General features: G+C 38.7%; 1 protein-coding gene across 1 annotated transcript; it reads left to right on the forward strand.

The window, feature by feature from the left end:
• The first annotated feature begins 5,710 nt into the window (after positions 1-5,710).
• LOC139951680 (uncharacterized) lies at positions 5,711-27,681 on the forward strand. Its single transcript, XM_071950681.1, has 22 exons — positions 5,711-5,794; positions 7,060-7,190; positions 8,043-8,133; positions 8,609-8,696; positions 9,363-9,459; positions 10,230-10,338; positions 10,963-11,034; positions 12,512-12,580; positions 13,123-13,306; positions 14,014-14,110; positions 14,295-14,393; positions 15,604-15,694; positions 16,711-16,867; positions 17,110-17,209; positions 19,091-19,248; positions 19,582-19,707; positions 20,909-20,961; positions 21,738-21,836; positions 22,570-22,753; positions 23,729-23,841; positions 25,717-25,810; positions 26,528-27,681. The coding sequence occupies exons 2-22, from the start codon at positions 7,088-7,090 to the stop codon at positions 26,684-26,686; spliced, it is 2,343 nt and encodes a 780-aa protein (XP_071806782.1). The 5' UTR covers positions 5,711-5,794; positions 7,060-7,087; the 3' UTR covers positions 26,687-27,681.
• The last annotated feature ends 56 nt before the right edge of the window (positions 27,682-27,737 follow it).

The following is a 27,737-nucleotide window of genomic DNA, read 5'->3' on the forward strand; positions in this document are numbered from 1 at the left end:
TTTGTGAAGTTTAGTCACAATTAACTTCGTTTCTTACTCGGAATAAAAAGAACGAAAAACAGCGCCCTTATTTTATGGGGAAGCAATGTTCAATATTATGGCTTTATCACAAAATCTTGAAAATCTTGAAACCTTTTTACGATAAGAAAGAAGCGGGGGAAATTTTAGAGGCAATTCCATAAAATTAAACCGAGTGAACTTCGTTTTTTTTTAGGGTTAGGATTTGGGGTTACGGTTAGGAATTGGGGTTATAGGATTAGGATGGGGTAAGCGTTGTGATTTTGGGGTTAGCGTTGGATGGGGGTACGGTAGGGTTGGAATTTGGAGTTAGGGCTTTGGGGTTAGGGTAAGGATGTGGGGTTAGGGCTGGTTGCGGTTAGGGTTGGGATTTGGGGTTAGGGTTGGGAATTGGGATTAGGGTTGGGATTATGGGGTAGGGTTGAGATTTGGGGTTAGGGTTAAAATTTGGGTTAAGGGTATGGATTTGGGGATGGGTTGGAATTTGGGGTTAGGGTTAGGGTAAGGAAATGGGGTTCGGGTTGGGATAGGGTTTGGATTTGGGGTTAAGGTTTGGATTTTGGGTTAGGGTTAGGATAAGGATTTGGGTTAGGGTTAGGGTTTAGGGTTAGGATTAGGGTAAGGGTTAGGGTTAGGGTAAGAGTAAGGGTTAGGGTTAGGGTTAGGATTAGGGATTTGGGTTAGGGTTAGGATTAGGATTAGGATTTGGGTTAGGGTTAGGGTTAGGGTTAGGGTTAGGGTTAGGGTTAGGGTTAGGGTTAGGGTTAGGGTTAGGGTTAGGGTTAGGGTTAGGGTTAGGGTTAGGGTGTGGGTTAGGGTTAGGGTTATGGTCAGGGTTAGGGTTAGGGTTAGGATTTGGGGTTTGGGTTTGGGTTAGGGTTAGGGTTAGGGTTAGGGTTAGGGTTAGGGTTAGGGTTAGGTTAGGGTTAGGGTTAGGGTTAGGGTTAGGGTTAGGGTTAGGGTTAGGGTTAGGGTTAGGGTGTGGGTTAGGGTTAGGGTTATGGTCAGGGTTAGGGTTAGGGTTAGGATTTGGGGTTTGGGTTTGGGTTAGGGTTAGGGTTAGGGTTAGGGTTAGGGTTAGGGTTAGGGTTAGGGTTAGGGTTAGGGTTGGGTTAGGGTTAGGGTTGGGGTTAGGGTTAAGGTTAGGGTTAGTATTAGGGTTAGGGTTAGGCTGAGGGTTAGGATTTGGGTTAGGGCTAAGGTTAAGATTAGGATTTGGGTTAGGGTTAGGGTTAGGATTTTCTATTAGGGTTAGGGTTAGAGTTAGGATTAGGATTTGGGGCTAGGGTTAGGATTTGGGAAGGGTTAGGGTTAGGGTTATGGTTAGAGTTAGGGTTAGGGTTAGGGTTAGGGTTAGGGTTAGGGTTAGGGTTAGGGTTAGGGTTAGGGTTAATCGGTACAGAAAAAGAAAAAAAAGTTCACAGATTTACAAATAATTTACAGGGTTTACAGAAGGTAATGTTGAAAGACTTCTCTTGAAATATTAGTCCATGAAATGCTTTACTTTTTGAGAAAACGGTAAAACAATATAAATTCTCGTTAGCGAGAATTGCGGATTTGTTATAAACACATGTCATGACACTGCGAAACGCGCGAAAACAGGAGTGGGTTTTCCCGTTATTTTCTCCCGACTCCGATGTCCGATTGAGCCTAAATCTCCACAGGATTGTTATTTTATATATAAGTTGTGTTACACGAAGTGTGGGACTTGGACAATACTGTTTACCGAAAGTGTATAATGGCTTTAAGGTTAGGGTTAGGGTTAGAGTTAGGGCTAGGGTTAGGACTAGGATTTGGGTTAGGGTTTGGGTTAGGATTAGGATTAGGATTAGGGTTAGGGTAAGGGTTAGGGTCAGGGTTAGGGTGAGGGTTAGGATTTGGTTTAGGGCTAGGGTTAGGATTAAGATTTGGGTTAGGGTTAGGGTTAGGATTTGGATTAGGGTTAGGATTTGGATTAGGGTTAGGGTTAGAGTTAGGATTAGGATTTAGGTTAGGGTTAGGATTTGGGAAGGGTTAGGGTTAGGGTTAGGGTTAGGGTTAGGGTTAGGGTTAGGGTTAGTATTAGGGTTAGGGTTAGGGTTTGGGTTAGGGTTAGGATTTTGGTTAGGGTAAGGGTTAGGTTTAGGGTTAGGATTTGTGTTAGGGTAAGGGTTAGGGTTAGGGTTAGGATTAGGGTAAGGGTTAGAGTTAGGGTTAGGGTTAGGGTTAGGGTTAAGATTAGGGTTAGGGTTAGGGTTAGGGCTAGGGCTATGGTTAGGGTTGGGGTTAGGGCTAAGGGTTAGGGTTGGGGTTAGGGTAAGGGTTAGGGTTTAGGGTTAGGGTTAGTATAATGGTTAGGGTTAGGGTTAGGGTTGGGATTTGGGTTAGGGTTAGGGTAAGGGTTAGGGTTAGGGTTAGGGTTAGGGATAGGGTTAGGGTTAGGATTAGGGTTAGGGTTAGGGTTAGGGTTAGGGTTAGGGTTAGGGTTAGGGTTAGGGTTTGGTTTGGGGTTAGGGTTGAGATTAGGGATAGGGTCAAGGATCCCAGGTGAAAATTGCAGTTGAAACCAGTTCAACTGGTTTTAACTGGTCCCAACTGGTCCAGTTGAACTGGGATTTGGTAACTTGTTTAACTGGTTTTCAACTGGTTTCGAACTGGTTTGACTTGTTTCGAACTGGTTTTAAACTGGTTTGACTGGTTTTGAACTGGTTTTACTGATTTGAACTGGTTTTGAACTGGTTTAACTGGTTTCGAAATGGTTTAGCTGGTATAAACTGGTTTGTGACTTGTCTGAACTGGTTTTCAACTGGTACCAACTGATTTTGAGTGCATCAACTGTTGTCACCAGTTAGCAGGTTTGCTTAGATTATGACTGACAGACAGACAGTCTGACAAACATGTAGTCCGGCGGACAGCCAGTCAGTCTAAAACTTTTGTCAACATCACCAATGGTGCCATGATATTAGTCATGCTAAGATCAAGCACATTACTTTTGTAAGGTCCGATCCAAGTATACACTTTTTGGGCTTTGCTTTCTACCTATGGTGTGTAATTTTGAAGTGCGCTGACCAATATGATACACCAAAATTTGTTTTAGTTCATTTCTATACCAAATTATAACTACATGTACATAAACTTACACACATTTAAGTGTAACTTTTGTTATACCTACAATGGTTTTGAATAAACATAGAGTTCTATATTTGTGCATAATTAATTAGATCCCGCCCATTTAATTCTAACAAAAATTAATTGCATTTATGTTTTTGTTCAGTATAATATTTATATACTTTAATTTGGGGACTAGTTCCAACAATGGTCTCTGTGGGTGAGAAAATCCAGTTGCTTAATTGGTTTCAACTGTCCCTGTTCATAAGAATTAGTGTGACCAGTTGGTAACTGGTTCCTTCAACTGGTTTTAACTGGTCCCTGTTCCTGAGAATAACCAGTTGGTAACTGGTTCCTCCAACTATATAATTTCAACTGGTCCCTTTGGTAATTATTTCCAGTTGGTAACTGGTTCTTTCAACTGGTTCCTGTTGACACCACATGAATGGCCAGTTGCTAACTGGTTCCTCAACTGGTTGCAACTAGTTCTTGTTGACACAACAAGAATTACAAGTTGGTAACTGGTTCCTTCAACTGGTTTGAACTGGTTCCTGTTTACACCACAATAATTACCAGTTGGCAACTATTTCCTTCAACTGTTTCAACTGGTCCCTGTTTACACCACAATATTACCAGTTGGCAACTACTTCCTTCAACTGGTTTCAACTGGTCCCTGTTGACACAACAAGAATTACCAGTTGGCAACTACTTCCTTCAACTGGTTTCAACTGGTCCTCGTTGACACAACAAGAATTACCAGTTGGTAACTACTTCCTTCAACTGGTTTCAACTGGTCCTCGTTGACACAACAAGAATTACCAGTTGGTAACTACTTCCTTCAACTGGTTTCAACTGGTCCCTGTTGACACAACAAGTACTACCAGTTGGTAACTACTTTCTTCAACTGGTTTCAACTGGATTTTCTTCAAACCAGTTGAATCCAACTGGTACTAGTTGGACACCAGTTAATTCCAGTTGAACCCAGTTGAAACCAGTTGACTGTTCAACTGGTTTCAACTGGATTTTTCACCTGGGATAGGGTTAGGGTTAGTGCTAGGGCTATTGTTAGGGTTGGGGTTAGGGTTAGGTGTAGGGTTAGGGGTAGGGATAGGGTTGGGGTTAGGGTTAGAATTAGGATTTGGGTTAGGGTTATAGGGTTATAGGGTTAGGGGTAGGGTAAGGGTCAGAGTTAGGATTAGTATTTGGGTTAGGGTTAGGGTTAGGGTTAGGGTTAGGGTTAGTATTAGGATTAGGGTTAGGGTTAGGGTAAGGGTTAAGGTTAGGGTTACAGGTACTGTTAGGGTTAGGGTTAGGATTTGGGTTTGGAATGGGATTCGGGGTTAGGGTAGGATTTGGGGTACGGTTCTAATTTTTGGTTAGTGTTGGGATTTGGGGTTTCGGTTAAAAAATAGTCATAGCTCTCACACTAAAAACCCTAACTCATAACATCCAACCCTTTCTCCTAAAACCCTCACCTCTAAAGATCTTAATCGTTAGTTTATTTTGGCCTACAAGGAGCGTGTGTATTAAACTTACCCCGCCCTCCTCCGCGAAAGCTTTGCTTGGTGGCAGCTGCAGATAACTTAAGCGGTCGGCAAAATAAATAAATATAATATATCGTTTTGGTTTTTTTAATGTGGTGTTGCTCGACATTTTTAACTCACCAGCTATGATTGACTGAAAAATGATTTTGTAATAAATTTAACTGTGGGATATCAGTATTTAATGTTTAGTTTATTGACCTGTTCATGTTTGGGACGGTGACTTTAATTTTTGCGTTATTAAACCATTAAACAGCAATGGTGACCATTCAGTATCATTGGTGATAATAATCAATGGTTTATAACTGAACACCATTGTTCTTGCCAATCAATGGTGATATCAGTGATATCAATTCATTCAATTCAATTCAATTCAATAATTTATTTGTCCATAAAAAGATACAAATTAGATTTTTGTTTTTGGTATACAATTGAACACCATTTTGTCTAGCCAGTTGTATACAATTGAACAGATTGGCAGAGCCATTCATTACCATCTGTGATATCACGTTGGTGTGGGTTGGGATTTGGTGTTATCGGATTGAAACAAAGTCACTCACCATAAAAACCCTAACTCATAACGCCACACCCTAACCCTGAAACCCTAACCCCTACAAATCTTAACCGTTAGTTTATTTAGGCCTGTGTACACGTGTGTTTTAAACTTACCCCGCCCTCCAACGCGAAAAGCTTCGCTTGGTGGCAGCAGATGACTTTAGCGGTCGGCAAGAAAAAGCCCCAATTTCGTTTTTTTCCCTTTTCTTTTAATAATATTATGGTGTTGCTAGACACTTTTAACTGAGCAGCTATGATTGACTGAAAAACGATTGGCTTTTAATAGTTACAAGGAGTTTGTATTAAGTTTAACGGTGTGATAATTTTTATCAGTAATTAGTGTTTAGCTTAATAATTGGCCTGTTGAGAATGCGTGGGACGGTGACTTTAAACTAACCCCGCCCCTCCCCAAAAAGCTTCGCTTGGTGGCGGCAGATAACATTAGCGGTCGGCAGAGTGCTCCATCCCTGTACTGCATGGATTGTACGTGCAGTGATTGGTTGTTGTGTGTACACATCTTTCATTTGACAACACGGGCTGAAAAAGGAGCGTAGCCATGGTAGCTGTGGACTTGGAATTGGATAAAAAATAAGGTATTTATTTTTAAATTTCATTCTAATCTAATTATTAAATTAACCCTGTGATTTGTGTGATGTCAGGGAGGTTATACAGGTCAACTGCAGTAGGGTAATTGATCCGACAGTCAAACGGGAAAACGCACTGATTATATCGATAATGTCAATGACAATGTCAATGGTAATGTCAATAATTAATGGCTGTGTGTTGTTGTGACAATGTGAATTTGTTATTTTTGTGAAAATAATTCCAACTTCAATTGTGTGTTGATCTCTTTTAGTTTTAGTTAAGTTTTACTTGATTTAGTTGCAACAAGAACATTGTGTAACATGTGTTGAAATTATCCTAAGTTTGCATGATGTGGTAGATCCAGTATAGAAAAGGGGGAGAATTGATTTCGGGAGGCTGTCAATATTGTTAAATATTGTATATGTACAGTTTATTTACCTCTGTCTGACATGTCTGACTCTAGAGGTCATAAATTGTTATATATAAATATCAGAGCTTTATAAACAAACAAAGCATTATTTTATGAACATGTTGAATTTAGTTAGAGTTGCTGATATAATTATAGTATGGAACTACACGTAGGCTATAGGGGGATAGTGAGATTGTCTGATGTGCAAATATTATTATTATTTTAAAACTAAACAGGGGCCTACTATTTTTTATTATAAAAATAGAACATTGATCATGTTGATAAAAAAAAGGGGAGGGGAATTACATTATTTGTATAGATTTTCAGTTTAGAATATTTAACACAACTTGAGTGATAAACGAATTGTTTTATAGTCTGAGTTACTCCTAGAACTATTTCGGTTTCGTCTCGTCTCCCGTACGATAGCGGACAAAACCGAAATAGTTCTAGAAGTAGTCTAATGTAAGCCCAAATAAAAAAAATACCAGTTGATGGTACTCGCCGCATCTTTTTTTTGGGCAGCATCTTTTTTTAAACTATTTGTTATTTTCATTTTTTTATTTTTTTATTATTCTAAGTTCATCCTTTTAAAAGGACTGGCCTATCGTGATGCTCTCGAACATGTGTAACTGTCTGTTTCAAAAACAAAATTAATGAATCTTTTGAGTGTCATAATCCAGCCCTGTGAACCTGTACAACAACAAAGATTGGTGGCCTGTCTAGTTTGAAATACCAACTGGCCATCTTGGCATTTTCTTTTTTAAACGTCCCTCATCCTCCTCTTTTTGGAAAAATCTGGACGATCAACTGGTATTTTTTTTAATTTTTCACCTAAAAAATGTTGCTTTCTTTCTCTGAGTTAAGTTTGAAGCTGCTATAGCAACCCATCAAGATGGCGATGGAGAAGCAAGCTGTTATTAAGGACACGCATCATCGTTCCGTAACGGCCGTTGGTTACCATCCGATGAGGCGGGAAATCCTGGCAGGATTCGAAGGTACTTTGTCCTGAAAGTCAAAGGGCCATGTCACACGAGGAAACTTACAGGCAACCAGTTCTCAAAGAAAAGATTCAACTCACATTTGAATCTACTCATAATTTAATTGGGAATCGTAAGACATTGTTAAAAAGATACTCATACTGTGCTACAAAAGTGGTCCTGTAGCATCACTGTAAAGTTATTTGCCTCCAAGTTGCCTACAAAATTTGCCTCATGTGACAAGGCCCAAAGGCAGTGGACACTATTGGTAATTACTCAAAATAATTATTAGAATGAAACCTTTCTTGGTAACGAGTAATGGGGAAAGTTGGTTGTACATGTATAAAACATTGTGAGAAATGGCTCCCTCTGAAGTAATGTAGTTTTTGAGAAAAAAAGTAATTTTCAATGAATTTGATTTCGAGACCTCAGATTTAGAATTTGAGGTCTCGAAAGCAAGCATCTGAAAGCACACAACTTCGTGTGACAATGGTGTTTTTTTTCTTTCATAATTATCTCGCAACTTCGACGACCGATTGAGCTCAAATTTTCACAGTTTTGTTATTTTATGCTTATGTTGAGATACACTGACTGTGTAGGCTAGTTTTTGACAATTAACGATAGTGTCCAGTGTCTTTTAATGCTACTGTTTTATTTATAAGCAAATTTATCAACAAAGATACAATAAAAGTCACCTTTGAAAGGGTAACCTTAATACAGTGTCTTCTCGTGGAGAAAGTAGCAACAACCATCTCATCAAGAAAGTCAAATCCATCTAGGTTTAGTGAGGTGACAGTGACTACCAACTGAATCTCTGGCCGCAGTATTCGCAAACTGAAAAATAATAACTTGTGTTTTTTTGCCTTGAAGATGGAGTTATTAAAACATGGGAAGCTGAGGGGTCAAAGTTGGTTCTGACGACTTATGAACATCAAGGCTGGGTGACAGATTTTCTTTATTGGTAAGTGGTCAACTAAAATGAGCCCAAGTTGCAACACTTTTGGGGTGACAGGTCTTCTTTTTTCAGCTGTGCCACGTATCTGGAACTCTCTACCACTTAATCTTAGATCTTGTCTTTGTACCACAGCATTCAAATCTCTTCTCAAAGCTCATCTTATGTCACAGGTTATCAAGGACTAATTTTGTTAAAAACCTGTGACATTATAAGACAAGATCCCTCCCCTCGATCTCCCCTCCCTAGCCTGGCAAATGGTTTTCAGTCTGAGCCCACTTCTGATGACCTGTTACTTTTGCTCCCGTTTGTTTGAAGGCATGGGAGACTATGTGCTTCTCCAAATGTTTCCCATTGACCGTTAGATTTGTCAATGGGAGTGCCCTTTTGCAAAAAGAAATCTGCCTTGCCCTCTCAAAAAATGAAATTCCAGACCTGTGATTACTGTTTCTAGAGTAACTTTTGAATCCCGTTTTTTTTTCAGGCATGATGGAAAGGTGATGTTCTCCTCATCCAACGATGGATTGATCATCGCTTGGTCGTCTGGAGGTGGCGTCTTTGACAGAATCAAGGTAGGTCTAATAATAGAAGACAATACTTTGACATCAAATTGGCTGTTGCCAGCTTGGTGTTTAATATATCCCCTTGTGGGAGTTTGCTGAGTTCTCTTGAAATAAAGATCATCCAAACAATTAAATTGTGGCAAGTTGTGGCTGAGTGGTTGAGAGCACTTGACACAAGGTCTGGTGTTTCTGATTATCAGACTGTGCGTTTGATCCATAGTTGCATTGTCTAATTCAGGTGTATACCCTTGTTGCACTGAAACAATCATTTATCAGTGATTTGACCAATCATTTGCAACTGTTAATAGACCAATCCATTAAGCTCTGTCCCATTGCGTATTGACCAATCACAACCCATTGCACAACCAAAAGTCCGACACTATAAACTCCATCATGTGTGCGCGTATGCTTGGCACACGCGGCAGAGTTGTACAGAATGGCATTGGAGAGGCTCACGTGTTCTTGCTCACACGTGCGCCGTGGGCGGAGCCAAATGAATCGGTGTATTGCCATTTGACCAAAGAGCACTGTGATGGCAACTGTTCTCATTCGTAGTAACTGTGGACTATTTGTTGGGAAACTTACAAATGTACATAGTATAAACACTCCATGTATGGCCAAAGTCTGAAATTATTTATTGACTATTTCCTTTCTAAATCTGTAATTTCTGTGTAGATTGGTTCTCCTGTTTACTGCATGGCATTAAACACACGCAGGCACCAGCTTGTTTGCGGCTTGAACGGAAGCATCAAAGTCTACAGCCTGGATGACAGTAAGTTATAACGCATAGAATTCAAACTTCTCCTGCTGACATACAAATCTCTTCACCAATCCGCACCTCACTATCTTCAAGATCTCCTTTATCCATATGTACCTCATCGTACCCTCCGCTCCAGCTCTACCTCTCAACTAGTCCCATACATCACTCGCACGAAGTCTTATGGCCACCGCTCATTCTCATATTCTTCACCCTCACTCTGGAACAACTTACCGCACAACATCAGAACTGCTCCGAACGAGAACATTTTCAAACATCTGCTGAAAACTTACCTGTTTACTCATTAATTTTTGTAAAGCGCTTTGGGACTGTTGTGTGAAGTGGTATATAAGTGCCATTCATTATTATTATTATTATAACCGTTCCTCAGAATCTATTCACACACTTTTATACTGTCGTAAACTCCTGGCTGCCACTTCCCAGGTTGTATCAAAAACTCCTGGCTGCCGCGTCCCAGGATGTATCAGAAACTTGGGGTGTGATCTGGGCCCGAGAAACCTGATACTTCACGGAGGCAACACAGGTCATTGTCTTGGTGCCCTTGAAATGCTCCGGTAGGAATTTACAACTTCCTCATAGGGTGCCCTTTACCATGGAGAAAATGCCGTGGTGCCCTTGCCCTTTCAAGAACCAAGCATACGGGCCTGGATCCCTAACTACATGGCAGGTATTGGACAATGGCTTATGACTAGTACCCCCAAACAACGATTTTGCCAGTATATTCATCAAATTCACATATTTTATGTTATTCTTTTGTTCTGCAGAGAGAGAAAAGAGCAGCATTATTCAACTTGAAGATCCATTTATCTCTAGAGAGCACACCGACATTGTCAAGTGCATCGTATGTCTGGAGTCTCGTGTCTTCTCAGCAGGGTGAGTATACAAAATGCCAATTATTTTGGGAACAGACATACAGGGAACAGACTAAAGAAGAAGCTCCATGCAGGGGCTGGAGATTTACACTAGACTGCAGGGCCTAGGCCATCAGTGATTTAAGCATTGGGTTTCCAGTAAACCCAAGACAGGACAAATCCGGCGGTCTTTTGTTTATGTTCAAATGTTCATTTTTAGTCTGCCCAAATGGTTGTGGTACCCGCTACCAAAACATAGGCTTCAAACTGCCTATAGTTACCGGCCATCTTGTAGTCTAGTTGGTAAGACTTTGCACTAGAATTGCAAGGGTCGTGGGTTCGAATCCCACCCGAGTAATAGGCCTGTGATATTATTTCACAGGACTCGGGAAAGTACTGAGTATACAGTGCTACACACATAGGTTTATGGAAAAAATAAAATTAATATTCTTTATCTCCGATGCAATGATTGTTTTCTCACATATTATTTAGATTTTTTTTCAGTGTATCATATAACTGACAGTTTTTTGTATGTTGATTGCTGCAAGCAAAATAAGCCTGTAGACATGAATCTCTGACTAAAAGTTTTTTTTTTTTTTCTCACTGAAAAAGCTTATTACAATTTGTATTGTATCTTTTGCAAAAGGTTTGACTGCAAGTTGATTATCTATGACTCGTCATCCTACCCTGGAAACAAAGGACTAAATCCAGTCTTCTGGTAAGTGACCCCACCCCCCCTCCAAAAAAAAAAAAAAATGAGAAGGGAAAAAAACTATCCTTCCTTTAATGCAGTGGACAGTATGGGTAATTACTCAAAATAATTATTAGCATAAAACTTTACTTTGTGACGAGTAATGGGGAGAGGTTGATTGTATAAAACGTTGTGAGAAACGGCTCCCTCTGAAGTGACGAGAAAGAAGTAATTTTGAACAAATATGATTTCGAGACCTCAGATTTAGAAATTGAGGTCTCGAAGTCAAGCATCTGAAAGCACACAATTTCATGTGACAAGGGTGTTGTTTCTTTCATTATTATCTTGCAACTTCGACGACCAATTGAGCTCAAATTTTCACAGTGTTTGTTATTTTGTGCATATGTTGAGATACAGCAAATGAAAAGACTGGTCTCTGACAATTACCAATAGTGTCCATTGTCTTTAATATGTACGCATAGTATAACCATTTCTTTAAAATAAAAATTAATACCATTTTCCATATAATTTTTGCGCAAGCAACAATTTAAAACGTTTTTCTGCAAAAACAACTTTAATGTTACCATTTTTCTGCATCTCTATATGTGATGATTATAACAAAACTAATGGTGTGAACAAATTGTTGATTGTTCAATTGTGCAAAATTTCATTTCCATATCTTCACTGCATGTTTCTATTCATAACGTTGTACTGCATTTCATATTTTTTATTTCTTCATAAATGCATCTTTGGATCTCATCGTGTCATGACAGTAAGTCTATCAATAAAATGTGTTTTTCCCACCACTTTTGTGTCTGTTGTAAGCTGCACCAATAAAATAATTTGTATCTACATATTACCCATGCAACGATGTAAAACAATAATTACTGAGCAGTTTGACTGATTTATGTGTTGACCACCATTTTTGATTACAAGGCAAGCTCAGAATTTCTGTCCTAGCTGTTTAAGTGAAGAAAACTTACACCCGGAGTAGACACATGCACAAGCTAAAATTCCCAGCCAAAAACCTGTGAAATTCGTTTCACTTAAGCGCGGAATTTCCTGCTGTGTAAGCGCTGACTCGTTGCTAATAATGGTAAGCAGACCTAAGGTCCTGATTCATGGCTCTGCTTACCCCTGCATTTTGCGCTTATGATCTCCATTCTCTGCTTATAGGGCAAGCATTGCATTTCTGCCCTAGCTGATGTGTAAGCAAAGAATGCCTTTATTTCTTGGAAATAGCTTGACGTAAGCATGTAACTCCCTGCTCCCGTTAGCACAAACTCTGTCTAGTCAAGTTCAACTATCATTGACTAGACACTGTAGGAGGGTTGATGTGCTTTGTAAATTCATCACCATTATGATATCAAAGTACTGGCTGGCCAAGCCTAATTACTATTGAACACTGATTTATTTTGCTAATGATCCAACATTGTGAGGCTTAATTAAGTGTGCGTCATGAATTTGTTGTTGACTTCTAACTCCTGTTTTTTCATCGTAACAGTAATCCTAAAGCCCATGATGCTGGAATATCCTGCCTGGCTCTGGTCAAAGATACAGAGAATAACACATTGTAAGAACATCAAAATACTCTTTTACTTTGTTCCTAGGGGCATCATTTTTTCTCACAACGTGCTTCTTGCTTATACATTGTAGCCTCTTAAAAAAACACAAAAACATAGCTAAGCAAAGCAAAGTTATCCTTACCAGAAAAAGGTTACCAGCTAAAATAGTATTTCACTTTGTAGCAGAATTGTCTTAAGCAATATTTTCTACTTAAGCAGCTCTATGAAGTTGGGCCCTAGTATTGTTTAACTACAATGTGGCGGTAAACAGCTTTTTTTTAACCTCGGCCTGTGGCCAATCCACTCTACATGCTTGCTCAGGTATGGTAGCCCAAAATCATTCCGGTCTGATAATAAAATGTCTGCCGAAAGTCAAGAACTATTTTGCGGATAAACTTGTCAAGTGCTTAAAAATAAAAAAAAACAAAAGTGGAAGTGAGCTTGTAAACAACTTACTTGATAATTCCAACATGACCCCTCATTCACCTCTGACCCTAACTTCCTCCCCTTCATTCACCTCTGACCCTAACTCCCCCCCCCCCTTTTATAGGCTCGTCACCGGATCATTTGACAAGGTCGTTAAGATCTGGTCTCAGGACGGCAAACTAACCCATCGCCTGGACGGTTTTGTGTCAACAATAACGGATTTATGCTACTCACCAAAGAATAAGACGCTATGGGTTGCCAGTGGATTGCCAACGGCTACCTTGTACGATCCCAAGTCTGGTGAAAACGTATGTAGTCTTTGTGTCTACTTTTCTCTGTTATCTTTAAAACAAATCTTGTTCGAAAGTCAGTAGTATTTGTCTTTGTTTCTCCTTGGTAAGGCTTGTAAAGTTGTATATTTTACATAGATCACTGTATAATACTGTTGTGAATGGCGCTATATGGTTATCCTATAGCAACATTCGGGGAATATTTACCGAATAGGTCAGTTGCTTGTTCTGAAGCCTGGGGGTTGAGAGGAACTCTAAGGAGACACACAAGCACACAGGATGGTTTCAGGAATACGACTGGCGTGGCCAGGGCTTGCTTGGTGCACGCCCCAGTCACTCCTGACTGGTTTATTGCTTAACCTCATCACCTGGTGCAATCGCACATTATAACAATACTAAATTCAATAGTGATAATATATCTCCTTTGTTTTCACACTTCTATTCTCACAAAATGTTGTTGTGAAGTCAAAGAAAAGTATCACTTGCTTTACCCTCTTTAATATTTTAGGTGACAGATTTCATCTTTGCGATGTGTTTCATTTCTTCTATTTTTTAATCTTGGTTAAACTTGTATCTTTTCCAAAAATCACCAGACAGTCTACTAAATCCAACAGAAAAAACATAACTGTTTGTATCTGTTGTAACAAAAAGTTAACACTAATTTTGTCACAAATTTTCTTGGAATACAATGACAGTGTCTCTTGTACATTTTTTTAATTATTCAGGTGACAGATTTCATCGGGACATTTCAGGAGGAAGAAGAAAACGAGAAATATCATCTGCACATCTTGAAATATATTCCAGAAATCAACGAAGTCATCGGTAAGAGGACGGGATGTCTAAAGGTTCCTTACAATAAATAATCAAGCAATTTATAGTAACATGTTATGTTTTATATTTTGGTTACACTTGTATCTTTTACAAAAACCACAAGGAAAAATGTTTTTTTGACGAAAATTAAAAGTTGACGTAAATTATTCGCAAGTTTGATGTATTCTTATTTCAGCAAGTACGAGTCGTAGACATTTGATGATGTGGAAGTACAATCCGTCTGGATGCATCACGGCACTGAAATGCAAGCACGCTGTGGAGTGTCTCACATACAGTAAGTCTGTCTATTTGTTTGTCTTACTGTTTGTTTCTCTGTTTGTTTATCACGGCGCTGAAATGCAAACATGCTGTGGAGTGTCTCACATACAGTAAGTCTGTCTGTTTGTTTGTCTTACTGTTTGTTTCTCTGTTTGTTTATCACGGCGCTGAAATGCAAACATGCTGTGGAGTGTCTCACATACAGTAAGTCTGTCTGTTTGTTTGTCTTACTGTTTGTTTCTCTGTTTGTTTATCACGTCGCTGAAATGCAAACATGCTGTGGAGTGTCTCACATACAGTAAGTCTGTCTGTTTGTTTGTCTTACTGTTTGTTTATCACGGCGCTGAAATGCAAACATGCTGTGGAGTGTCTCACATACAGTAAGTCTGTCTGTTTGTTTGTCTTACTGTTGGTTCTCTGTTTGTTTATCACGGCGCTGAAATGCAAACATGCTGTGGAGTGTCTCACATACAGTAAGTCTGTCTGTTTGTTTCTCTGTTTGTTTATCACGGCGCTGAAATGCAAACATGTTGTGGAGTGTCTCACATACAGTAAGTCTGTCTGTTTGTTTGTCTTACTGTTTGTTTCTCTGTTTGTTTATCACGGCGCTGAAATGCAAACATGCTGTTGACAATGGTGGAGTGTCTCACATACAGTAAGTTTGTCTGTTTGTTTGTCTTACTGTTGGTTTCTCTGTTTGTTTATCACGGCGCTGAAATGCAAACATGTTGTGGAGTGTCTCACATACAGTAAGTCTGTCTGTTTGTTTGTCTTACTGTTTGTTTCTCTGTTTGTTTATCACGGCGCTGAAATGCAAACATGCTGTGGAGTGTCTCACATACAGTAAGTCTGTCTGTTTGTTTGTATGTCTTACTGATTGTGTCACTAGGGTTTTAGGGCTGAGTGTTTGAAGCATTGAATTCAAGTTCTGGGGGTTAAGTCAACGGAGTGTACATGTAGGTTGGAGTTCTGGTGAGCAAAGTGCTTTACTATAATTGCTTCTATTCACCCAGGGGTATAAATTGGTACCTGCGAGGGTAGAGCTTGATATTGTGTATGGGAAGTCCTTCAGAGCGCCACGGCAGCTCAGGGCTGTATACTCCCTGGGGAGCTGAGAAAGATTAAAGGGATATTATTGGCCCATTGACCAGGGGACTAATGTAAAGCGCATTGCTAGGTTATTGTAAAATGTGCTGTATAAGAACTAGTTATTATCATTATTTCAGCTCGGAAGGTTCCAATTCTGATTTTTGATGGTGGGAGTGACGGCCAAGCTAACAAATGGGAAAGACTCCAGTCTAACCACTTCATGTACAGGTGAGTTTGGTTCTGCAAGTTTCATTTGTTGACAAACAAAACGAAATAAAATAAGACACCCAGCCCATAGGTCACCAATACAATAAGACACCCAGACCAAGAGACACTCAGCACCCAGAGCATAACACACCCACTCGCCCCTCTAGCTCTCACCAGTCCCTGGCCAGGAAAATCCCTTGACCAAAACTGTTAAACATTGTTGCCATGCCCATTGCCCATACAAATACCTCGCTGAATGGTTTTATTCTCAATATATAATTAACAGTGCTTATTACATTGTTAATTACCAGAATCTCTCTTTTACCAAGTTTGTATTTTAAAATGCCCGTATGAACTTTATAGTTTTAATTACATGTATTGTTCTCATATTTTTAAAATGTATTAAAGCCATGTGTTATTAAAGACACTGGACACTATTGGTAATTGTCAAAGACCAGTCTTCTCACTTGGTGTATCTCAACATATGCATAAAATAACAAACCTCTGAAAATTTGAACTCAATTGGTCATCGAAGTTGCGAGATAATAATGAAAGAAAAAACCACTGTTGTCACATGAAGTTGTGTGCTTTCAGATACTTGATTTCGAGACCTCAAATTCTAACTCTGAGGTCTCGAAATCAAATTCATCGAAAATTACTTCTTTCTCGAAAACTACGTTACTTCAGAGGGAGCCGTTTCTCACAATGTTTTATACTATCAACAGCTCCCCATTACTCGTTACCAAAGTTTTTATGCTAATAATTGTTTTGAGTAATTACCAATAGTGTCCAGTGCATTTAATGTCAATAATGTCCTTTTATATTGTCTAATTCTTAAATTGTGGCGTCAGGAGATTAACTTGAGAATAATTTAGTTAACTTTTTTTTGTAATCCATAAGGGGTGCTACTTTTGTTGTTTTCTCTTCTATGAGTACGTTAATGTTTTTTTATCATTCTTTTTGTTTGTACTTTGCATTTTTATCTGTGTACATGTAAGTAATTATTAAAATGAAATACCTTGACAATCTCTCCACAGCAAAGAAACGTTTCTATTGGCCGAGGCTAAGAACAAGTTAGCTCAAGTAATGAACTTGAAGAAGGAACCATGCCAGCCCGTTCAAATCAGCTCAGTGGTTCGTAACGTCAGCACGCAAGTCGGCAGCCATTACACCCTTAACAAACCAGATAATAAGGTAGATTTTTCATTTTTTTTCTTTTTCATTTTTATAAATAATGGTTTATTTTTGCAAAAATGTCTTATGGTTACTGAAGGGTAGAAAACAGGAGAATAGGCACATGAAATAGAATGGAAAAGAGGAAAATTGAAAAAAAAAAATTTTTTTTTGGGGGGGAAACAAGTATTTCACAGATTAAAATTACACATTGTTTTTTGTTCAGTAGTAGTCAAACCACTACTTTGTACATGTTTCTGCAGCCTACAGACCACCAGAAGCACTATCACCCAGCTCTTCTTAAAGCAACTTTTGCTGAGGATCTTGATCTACTCTTGCTCGGGTCGGAAGACGGCAACATTTGTAAGTGCCAACTCAAACCTTCCTCTCATGTCAAAATGTTTTGCGCTGTCCGGTTTTACCCACTTTACTGTCAGACTGTTGCGTGTTGTGGTCGAACGGTTTAGTGCCTCGAACTCAAGTTCTGATTGCCAAGTCATCAGGGTGTGGGTTTGAATTCCGGTCATGACACTGACCTGTGTCCTTAAGCAAGACGCTTTAAGGGTCTGGGTACTTTTTGTAGACCAAAAAAACACAATGTTTAAGATTTACATTAATCTTACACAGTTTGAAGATAATGATGGTAGAAAGCTCCCTGAAAATATTACTAGCTGAGGTGCTGTAGTTTTTGAGAAATGAATAAAACAATGTCATGAAAATAATTTTTGTCTCACTGATCATGAGCATGTAAAAATTATTTCAGCATGTAAAAACGTTTTTTCATGACATTGTTTTACTCATTTCTCAAAAAAATACAGCACCTCAGCAATTAATATTTTAAGGTACGCTTTCTACTATCATCTTCAATCGGTGTAAGTTTAATGTAAATCTGTGGACACTGTGTATTGTGTTACAAAAAGTACCCCAATTCTTTAGAGACAGTGGACACTATTGGTAAATGTTATACACCAGTCTTCTCACTTGGTGTATCTCAACATATGCATGAAATAAAAAACCTGTGAAAATTTGAGCTCAATCGGTCGTAGAAGTTGCGAGATAATAATGAAAGAAAAAACACCCTTGTCACACGAAGTTGTGTGCGTTTGGATGGTTGATTGTGAGTCGAAATCAAATTCGTGGAAAATTACTTCTTTCTCGAAAACTACGTCACTTCAGAGGGAGCTGTTTCTCACAATGTTTGATACTATCAACCTCTCCTCATTACTCATAATCAAGAAAGGTTTTATGATGATAATTATTTTGAGTAATTACCAATATAGTGTCCACTGCCTTTAATATAAATGCCTCTCTTCAGTAAGCGGGTAATTGTGAGGGCAGAGACTGTTATTGTGACTGATACAGCTTGATGCGCTACATAGTTGGCACTGTTAAGCATGTTAAGAGATAAAAAGAATACATTCTGAAATCCTGAATATCATTTCTGCTTTGTGTTTCTTTGTTTTGCTGTCCTCTTATAACAACATTAAGGGAGTAAAAGGGTAGCGACTCGTTCTTTCACAGCCTTTGAGAACCGGCAGGGTCTTGCCGTGTGATAAAGGCCCGAGCCTTCGGCTCGGGCCTTTATCACACGGCAACGACCCTGCAAGGTTTTAAACGGCCGTGAAAGAACGAGTCACTACTCTTTTATTCCCATTCATAAATGCCCTTTTGGTTAAAAGGCGTAATAAAGTAAGAAACTCTGTAAAACTTATCTGTTTCTGACGTGCTTGAGGTCTGTATGTACATGTACGACGTCCATGTGTTGCATTGTTCTGACTGAGACGCCTCTATTTACGACAGTTTCCGGCTCCGTTCGTGCGCATGCGCATATGGTCTTGGTGCAACACGTTCTTGTTTTCCTTTCACACACAGCACGGCCAACTCACCGACAGAACCCGCATCGCCCGTAACAAGAAACGTCTTGCACCAAGACTAGCGCGGAGTATCCGCTCACAACCAGTTATAAACACTGGTCATTATCAAAAGTTTAAACACCCCCACGTGACGCGCTCTCCACAAAATAGGAATAGCGAAACTGTCTGAGGTATTTATGAATCCTGTTTTACAACATTCCTGTTATAAAGAGGCTCTGTTTATAAAGAGTACATTCTGAAGTCTCGAATCTCATTTCTGCTTAGTGATTGTTTGTTTTTGCTGTCCTCATATAGCAACATTCCTGGATTAGAAGCAAAAACAATATTATTTATTATTATCATTATTATTATTGTTATTATTTCATGATAGATGTTTGGGGGTTTGATGACGCGGCCGTCAACGCTCTACAGAATATGAAGCCAATGGGAATGCCAGAGCTTGTTAAGAAGTACGCTGTGCTACTCAATGATGACTCAGAGCTACTGGCTGATAGTGGTCTCCATCAGACTGGCATGATGGACAATCAAGTAAGAACATTTAACCATCAGAAGACTCTCATCTGCTTGTAACCTTGATGTTGCCTTCAGGCCTTGTGTGCCTGGCGACTTGCCAACAAAAAATATTAAAACTTTATGGTGTTTGATATCGTTTAAACCAAAGTTTATATAATACAACCTGTGAAGCAGCAGGAGAAAGGATAACATTGAGGGGATTTGACTTTTTATTTCAAATCTCAAGTAATAACCCACATGGGAAACTGTCTATATTGGCAGTGTCCAATTGTTTATAGTGGTAATGCTCACAGTACAACAAACAGTTTAAACCAATAGTTTGACCAATGACAACATTTGTTTTTGAAGGCTCAGGACTCTGTGACCAATCGAGTGGCAGGTTTCATCTGTAAGAATGTTCTGATTGGCCACAGTAGCTGTGTGACATGCTTGACCCTGATTGGAGGAGAGAGCGGCTATGACACAACGTATTTAGTAAGTCAAAAATTTTTTTTTTTTTAAATCAGTTGTTGATGAAGAACACGAACTGAGCTTCAGTACTTATTATTCCTCTATAATCTTGGTTTATGTTCCATTGAGGTGACCAACCATTTGAAACCAGTCAATCATAGTGTTTGTGGCGCAGAGGTTAAAGCCATTGGACCCTTTCGGTAAACAGTGTTGTCCAAGGCCCACACTTTGTGTACCACAACTTCTATATCAAATAACAAACCTGTGAAAATTTAGGCTCAATCGGTCATCTGAGTCCGGAGAAAACAACGGAAAACCCCACCCTTGTTTCCGCGCGTTTCGCCATGTCATGACATGTGTTAAAAATAAATCCGTAATTCTCATTAACGAGAATTCATGTTGTTTTGCTGTTTTCTCAAAAAGTAAAGCTATTTCAAGAGAAGTCTTTCCCCATTGCCTTCTGTAAACCCTGTAAGTTATTTGTAAATCTGTGAATTTTTTTTTTTTTCTCTGAACCAAAAGTGTATAATGGCTTTAAGAGCACCGAACTCAAACTCTGGTGTTTCTGATAAGCAGAGTGTGGATTTGAATCCAGGCCGTGGCAATTGTATCCTCAAGCAAGATACTTTACTACAATTGCTTTATTGCTTAATCCTTTGGATGGGACTTACGTAGGTCCTGTGTACTAGGATTGGTAATACATGTAAAAGAAAACAGAGCACTTGTCGTTGAAGAGTAGCGGTTAACCCAGGTGTTCCTGGTTCACATACATAATAAATTGGGGGGCTAATCATCCTTACTCGCAGCTAAGAGCTGAATTGCTAAGGATGCGGTAACAACAAGTTTGAGAAGCAGGCATGCAAGGGCGCCTTTGGCAGCCGGCCACATCAACCCACGGAGCACAACCAAGATCAAAAGTGTTTGATTTTAGAAGAGGGAGGGAAACAGGATAGTCTGGAAAACCCTCGTGGCATAGCAGAGAACCAACGCACAACTCAACTCACATATGGCCCTGGCCGGGAATCGAACCGGGGTCACCTTGGTGAGCGGCGAGCGCTTTACGCACAAGCCAACCATGCCACCATACATGTAGTAAGCACTGTTGTTTACAGGTTTCCTTCGGCTTGCGAGTTACAGCGATGAAGTTCACTTATGAGGTGTCCTTTGTTTTTTTACAAGAAATGTTTGGTGTATCCCTGAATTAATCACATTTTTTTGTTTACAGTTGAGCTCCGGATGGGACAGAAGAATTTGCATATGGAATTTGGAAACTGGAAAGTGAGTTTTGCTACGTCTGTGTTGATATTTGGTTTTTAATATTTCTGTCTGTCGTTCCACCAGTCTCTCGTCTCTCTATTCTACTATCATGTCTTTAAAGTTAGATCACAATGATTTTGTCATTCTGCATAATTCCTTCTTGTCATTTAAATTACGTTGGTGATTTGTTTTTTTGTTGCTTGGGCATTTCAATATACACCTCCCTTTTACTCCATATTGGTTTACTCCTAATCCATTTCATTAACAAACAAAAATATCAATTATTAAAATGTCTTTGGTTTAAGAGAACACGTTGCCTAGGATCGGACGAGTTGGTCTACAAAAAGCGTTTGAAACTGTTTGTTATAAAATGCATATGATTAGAAAGATGTTTTAAAAGTAAAATATAATGATCCACACAAGTATCACTCAAAATTGCACGGTTTTCCTTTTACGTCGCGGACTATCGCGGTCGGTCATTTATCATGGAGTCAAAATTTTGACCCCCATAAATGGCCGACCGTGTTATTGGACGAGGTAAAAAGAAAACCACGCAATTTTGAGGCATATTTGTGTAGATCATTGTATTCTACTTTTACAACATCTTTCTAACCATATGCCTTTATAACAAACAGTTACAAACGCTTTTCAAAGACCAACTCGACCGATCCAAGGCAACGTGTTCCTTTAATGTTCATTCTTTTCCTTACATTTTCCGCAAAGATGGAAATGCATATAGAAATCAATGTCAAATTGAATTGAATTGATTATCTTTTCTTATATGTGTTTGTCGTCAGGCTTCATGATACATTTCGGAACACATCGCCGGATTCTTTTGAAGTCCAGGAGTTGGCTTGTGATGGTATTGTCATTGACATGGACTACAGTAGTCAAAGGTTAGACTTTATTTGTAAATATCTCTATTTGTAGTTTTTCTTTGTTTCTGAGTATATATTTTCACTTGAATTGGTTTTTGTTTTTAGTATGAACTCACAGCAACTGTTTATTTTTAAACAAATAGCATATTGTCCTATTTGTCGATATATTTTTGGGTCATTTTCAATTGCAAATATTTTATGAGAAATTTCGTTCTTTCTTTTTCAACCTCTGAAGCTTAAATTTTGTTCTTACCCAATACATCGATATATATATTCAGTATTTTCCTGAGATCTGTGAAAAAAATCAATTTGCATTTTTTTCACAAAACACCCGAGTATACAAAGCTTAGTACACATCGGTGTAAGGGTAAAAACAAACATTATACAAAAATGAGTATACAGTGCTAACACACATCGGTGTATGGGTACCAAAGTTAATATTCTTTATCCCCGATGCAAATTTAACATTTTGTACATCGTTGCGGTACCCGCTGCCAAAACATAGGATTCGAACTGCCTCTTGCTGCCGGGCAACCTCGGTAGGCTTGTTGGTAAGACACTGCTCTAGGATTGCAAGGGTCGTGGGTTCGAATCCCACCCGAGTAATATGCCTGTGATAATTTTTCACAGGACTCTGGAGTATACAGTGCTAACACACATCGGTCTATGGGTAAAAACCAAAGTTAATATTTTTTATCCCCGATGCAAATTTAACATCTCTTACAACAATATTTATTTTTTCCATCTTTAGAAATGAGTTTGCCTACGCGTCTAGCGACAAGATGGTTTACATTCGTAGCTTTGAACCGGATGGTAGCAAGATGCGTCTCACCAATACCTTACAAGGTCATGATGGTGAGATCACTCAGGTCAAATGGTCCAGGACAAGACGAAATTGGATCACTGCCTCTGAAGATGGAACAATCCGTGTTTGGGTGAGTGGCACAGTTCTCTTGGGTTTTATGAGCAGAAGGTGATCTCTTTTTAATAAGACCACTTCCCGGGTAAACCGGCATGTTAATCTGATTTTGAAGCATAGGACACTCAGAAAAGCGAACTTAATCACTTTGTTGGAAAGAGACTAAGAAGGACGTTTCAGTTTTACATGTGGGAGGGAAACCATACAGAATTATTTTCACGCAAAACACCCGCAGTCAGGTAGGGACTGAAAACCTAATCTATATAGTTCCCTGGCGTGATTCAAAACCAGGGCCCTAGTTGGGGGAGGCGAGAAAAGAATACCACTAAAGGCCAGTTTTTAGTCGGTCGCGCAATGGAAATCTTGACGCGAAATCATAAAAAGACACAGTTTTTAAGGCCTCAGTCTAGGGATCGCACGCAAGATTTCCATCGCACAACCATCGCGCGACCGACTATAAACCGGCCTTAAGCCAACCTGACCACCCTTGCATGTCTATCATGATAGATAGCTATAGAAAAATAATACTAATAATTTATTGGTTTTGTATTGAGCTCTCTTCACGACCAGCCTGTTCGAGGGCGCATAACAGAACACCATAAAACAACAAAGAGCTGAAAAAACATGCAACATTGGTACATGAAAGCATTTAAAAAGCTCACAATCAAACAAAAACCAAAAATCGACAGATACAAAACTCACTGACATTAATTAGTGCACATTAATAAAGGCTTTCTTAGAAAGGAAAGTTTGAAGGTGTGATTTGAAAAGACTTTGAGAGAATGCAGTAAACGAATATGAGATGGCAAGTTGTTTCATAGACGAGGTGCTGCCGGATAAAAAGCTTGATTTCCTAAAGTAGTAAGCTTTTTGCCCTTCGGATATTCAAAATAGATAAAATAGTTAATTAAAAAACTGTCCTCACAGCACAAAAGCTAAAATAAAACAAATTTTCACTTTGAAATAGTCAGTTGTTTTTTCTTATTTGCAGAGTGGTGATGGTATGACATGTTTGCAAGTCCTGGCCGCCCATGGTTCGGTTACAGCGCTCTGCATTGATGCATATAATAGCTGCATAGTGGCCGGTGTCCAAAACACAATCAAGTGAGTACATTCATCAAGGAGACAATTTATATGTAATTTGTATTAAAGACACTGGACACTATTGTTAATCACTCAAAATAAGTGTTACTGTACCACAAACTTTGCTTGGAAACAAGCGATGGAGAGCTGTTGACAGTAAACAGCATTGTGAGAAACAACTCTCTCGGCTGAAGTATTTTATTGTGCAACTGTAAGCACACAAAGTAATGCAGCAAGGGTGTGGTTTCTTTCATTATTCTCTTGCAAATTCGATGACAAATTAAAGACACTGGACACTATTGGTAGTTGTCAAAGACCAGTCTTCTCACTTGGTGTATCTCAACATATGCATAAAATAACAAACCTGTGAAAATTTGAGCTCAATTGGTCGTCAAAGTTGGGAGATAATAATGAAAGAAAAAACACCCTTGTCACACACAGTTGTGTGCTTTCAGATGCTTGATTTCGAGACCTCACTTTCTAAACTTGAGGTCTTGAAATCAAGTTCGTGGAAAACTACTTCTTTCTCGAAAACTAGGTCACTTCAGAGGGAGCCGTTTCGCACAATGTTTTATACTATCAACCTCTCCCCATTACTCATTACCAAGTGAGGTTTTTTGCTGATAATTATTTTGAGTAATTACCAATAGTGTCCACTGCCTTTAAGCCCAAATTTTCACAGGTTTGTTATTTGTATGCATAATGTTTGGCTACACCTAGTGAGAAGACATTTACTAAACGTGTTCAGTGCCTTTAGAGGCAATGTATTGCTTTTGTTTTAAGGAATCGTTTTTATTGTATTCTAATATTGTTACTGTTTTTATTTTTGCAGTGGTGCTCATTTCATGATGAATGAACACAATGTGTAATTTCAGACTTTCTTTGTGTAGCTCTATCTGCGTTGTGTATTTTCTTCATAACATTTGTGTTTTGATATTACTTGCATATTAATTTGTCTATTTTCTTTCAGACAGATTTTTATTTTTTTTTCATGAAAGTATTCTAGATGCCCAGCTGCCCTGGGTGTGATTTTACCGCTTACCAAAGACAGTTGAAAATAAATAGAATGCAATCATGCAACTTCCAGCTTTTTATCAGCTGAATTCCTTTTTTTCCCCCTGTTTTTTGTGCCACAGAAAACTTAACAATACTGTGCAAAAGATGTTTGTGCGTGGTAGTTTCTCTTCCTCCCCCCCCCCCAAGAACAGAAAATTTGCATTATTTTGAAATAAATGATTGTATAATGTAATTAAGTGTAGTAAAATTAATATGATCTGCTCAGCTGAGTGTCTTCCTTTGGTGGTAAATAATTAGTCAAAGTACATAGATATATTAATTGTTGTTTCAGGCATGACACTCTTCGTACTTAAGTTTGATTTCCGATTTTGGACTATGGAAAATCTGAAAAATTATGATTCAGAAGCTTGAAATGTCTTTTAAAAATTATGTTATAATTACATGTAGGTCAATCCTTTTTTGTATTTAACTTTTTATCTTCTCCAATTTTGGATGTTTTCGAGGAAATAAATCAACAATAAATAACTGTATTATAAAGTGCCAAATTGCCAAAGGATACATGGCGCTGAACATAAAGCCAAAGCAGGTAGGCCTAGCATGGCAGATATTTATGATGGTTAGTTAAACTCGATTCCATAAGTAGGATTTGAAACTTTGCATGGTGGAAATACGATATAGAAAGGTTTGCAGTAACACCATGTAATGACTATCTGTAATGAGTTGGGGTGGTTCTGAAAAGAACCGTTGGTTTCAACTCGACGTTTCGATCAGTATGCTCTGATCATCTTCTGGAGAATAGAGATAGTCATTGCATGGTGTTACCGCAAATCTTTCCATATTGATTCAATAACTTTTCAATGTTGTTTTCTTTTCTTTTAGAGTTTATGATCCTGACACCTACAAGCTGGTACAAACTAACGTTGGACACTCAGACTCCATACGTTGTATCATTCATCTACCAGAGAGAAATCAGGTATGGGTTGGATTCCAGGCTAGGGCAGAAATAGTGTTCGATCTTCACTCATCATTTTATTTAAGCAAATCTCCTAATAAAGAGCACTTATATATCTTAAATAAGGAGGTTCTGCTCACAAAGAGTACATTCTCAAGTGTTGAATCTCACTTTCAACTTTGTTCGTCTTTGTCTTGCTACCCTCTTTATAGAAAATATAATAAGCTGTTGCAAACAACTTACCAACCAAATGGACCGATGATATAAATGCAAAACATTGTCACTTAGCCTTCAAGAAAGATTCTGCTAGAATCTCCTAATAAAGAGCACTTATATATCTTAAATAAAGAGGTTCTGCTTACAAGGAGTACTTTCTCAAGTGTTGAATCTTATTTTCTAATTTGTTTGTCTTTGTTTTCCTGCCCTCTTTTAACAACAAGAAAATATAATCAGTTGTTGCAAACAACTTTCCAACCAAATGGGACGAGAAATATAAACAATAGTTAATGGCCGGACACTTTGACCCTAGTAGAATCTTTCGACCCTAGCAGAATCTTTCTCAATGACAACGTTGTCATTATTAGCCTTTGAGAAAGATTCTGCTAGGGTCGAAAAGTCTTGCCATTAAACTATTGTTTGCTCTTATAACAATAGTCCTATTTTAAAAAGGTAACTTGGCCAGTCCCAGCAGTTTTATTATAGCAAGAGTCAACTGAGTTTATGTTTTTTGTCTTGCAGTACGTGTCGGGCTCGTGGGACGGAAGTCTGCGCGTCTGGAACGCCTTCAAGCCGGTGGCTCGCAAAAAACGCCTCAAGATGGAAGAAAAACGAGAGAGTATCGCTGGATTCAGTGCTAACAATCCAAACTACCTCATCGAAGATGAAGACCTGGCATGAGCCCCCCACCCCCCCTCTCCCGTTCTCCCAACCCTCAATCCGTCAAAATAGAGAAAATCTGTTAGGAAAGTATCATTAGCCCATTAGATAGAATGGTATGCTTGCTGATATGATGATTAAAGGCACTGGACACTGTTGGTAATTAATCAAAATAATTGTTAGCATAACAACTTTCTTGGTAACGAGCAAAGCAGAGCTGATGATAGTAAAAAATAAATTGTGAGAATTGGCTCCCTTTGAAGTAAAAGTAATTTTTTTAGAAAGAGGTAAGTTATCACTCAAATATTTGAATCTCATCAGAGACTTCAGGCCTGAAGCCTTTTTCTGGCATCTAGAAGCACAAAACTTTGTGCAGAGAGTGTGTGTTTTATTCTTTCATTATTCTCTTGCAACCTCGAAGACCAATTGAGCCCAAATTTTCACAGATTGGTTATTTCATGCATATGTTGGGATACCCCATGGAGGTAGAAATTTATACCCCAAGTGAGAATACTGGTCTTTGACAATTACCAAAGGTGTCCGGTGCCTTTAAAACGGATTTGATCTGATGTTTAAAATTGAATTTGTTCATGTGTAAATGCTGCAGGGACAGTCTTTCTAGAGAAAACAAAACCAAAACATACTGACACAGATTGGACAGATTAAAGGCGATAAGTATGTAAATTTATGTAAATAAAAAAAGAAAACTAACCATCAACTCATGCAATTTTAACAAGAACGCAAAGAAAACCACACCTTTTTGCAATAGAATAAAAGGTGTTGACATAATAAATGGCACTTCTGTAGAATAGGTCTTTGTGAGTAAAAGGTGTAAATTAATTTAAACATTCCGTCCAAAATGATTTTTTTTACACAAAATGCTTATTGATACATTTTAGATTAAGAAGACAAGTTTTTCTGACCTTTTTGGAAGAAGACATTTAGAGGAACACGTTGCCTTGGACCGGTCGAGTTGGTCTATGAAAAGCGTTTGAAACAGATGTTGTAAAAGTAGAATACAATGATCCACACAAGTATCACTCAAAATTGCACGGTTTTCATTTTATGTCGC

Source organism: Asterias amurensis, chromosome 19 (genome assembly GCF_032118995.1).
Source record: "Asterias amurensis chromosome 19, ASM3211899v1".
NCBI classification, from domain to species: Eukaryota; Metazoa; Echinodermata; class Asteroidea; order Forcipulatida; family Asteriidae; genus Asterias; species Asterias amurensis.

Excerpts from the sequence above, each read along its gene's own strand:
- LOC139951680 (XM_071950681.1), top strand. The coding sequence starts at position 7,088 with ATGGCGATGGAGAAGCAAGCTGTTATTAAGGACACGCATCATCGTTCC. Across the intron at positions 7,191-8,042 it reads AATCCTGGCAGGATTCGAAG|ATGGAGTTATTAAAACATGG; the intron begins GTACTTTGTCCT and ends TTTGCCTTGAAG. Across the intron at positions 14,394-15,603 it reads TGTGGAGTGTCTCACATACA|CTCGGAAGGTTCCAATTCTG; the intron begins GTAAGTCTGTCT and ends TCATTATTTCAG.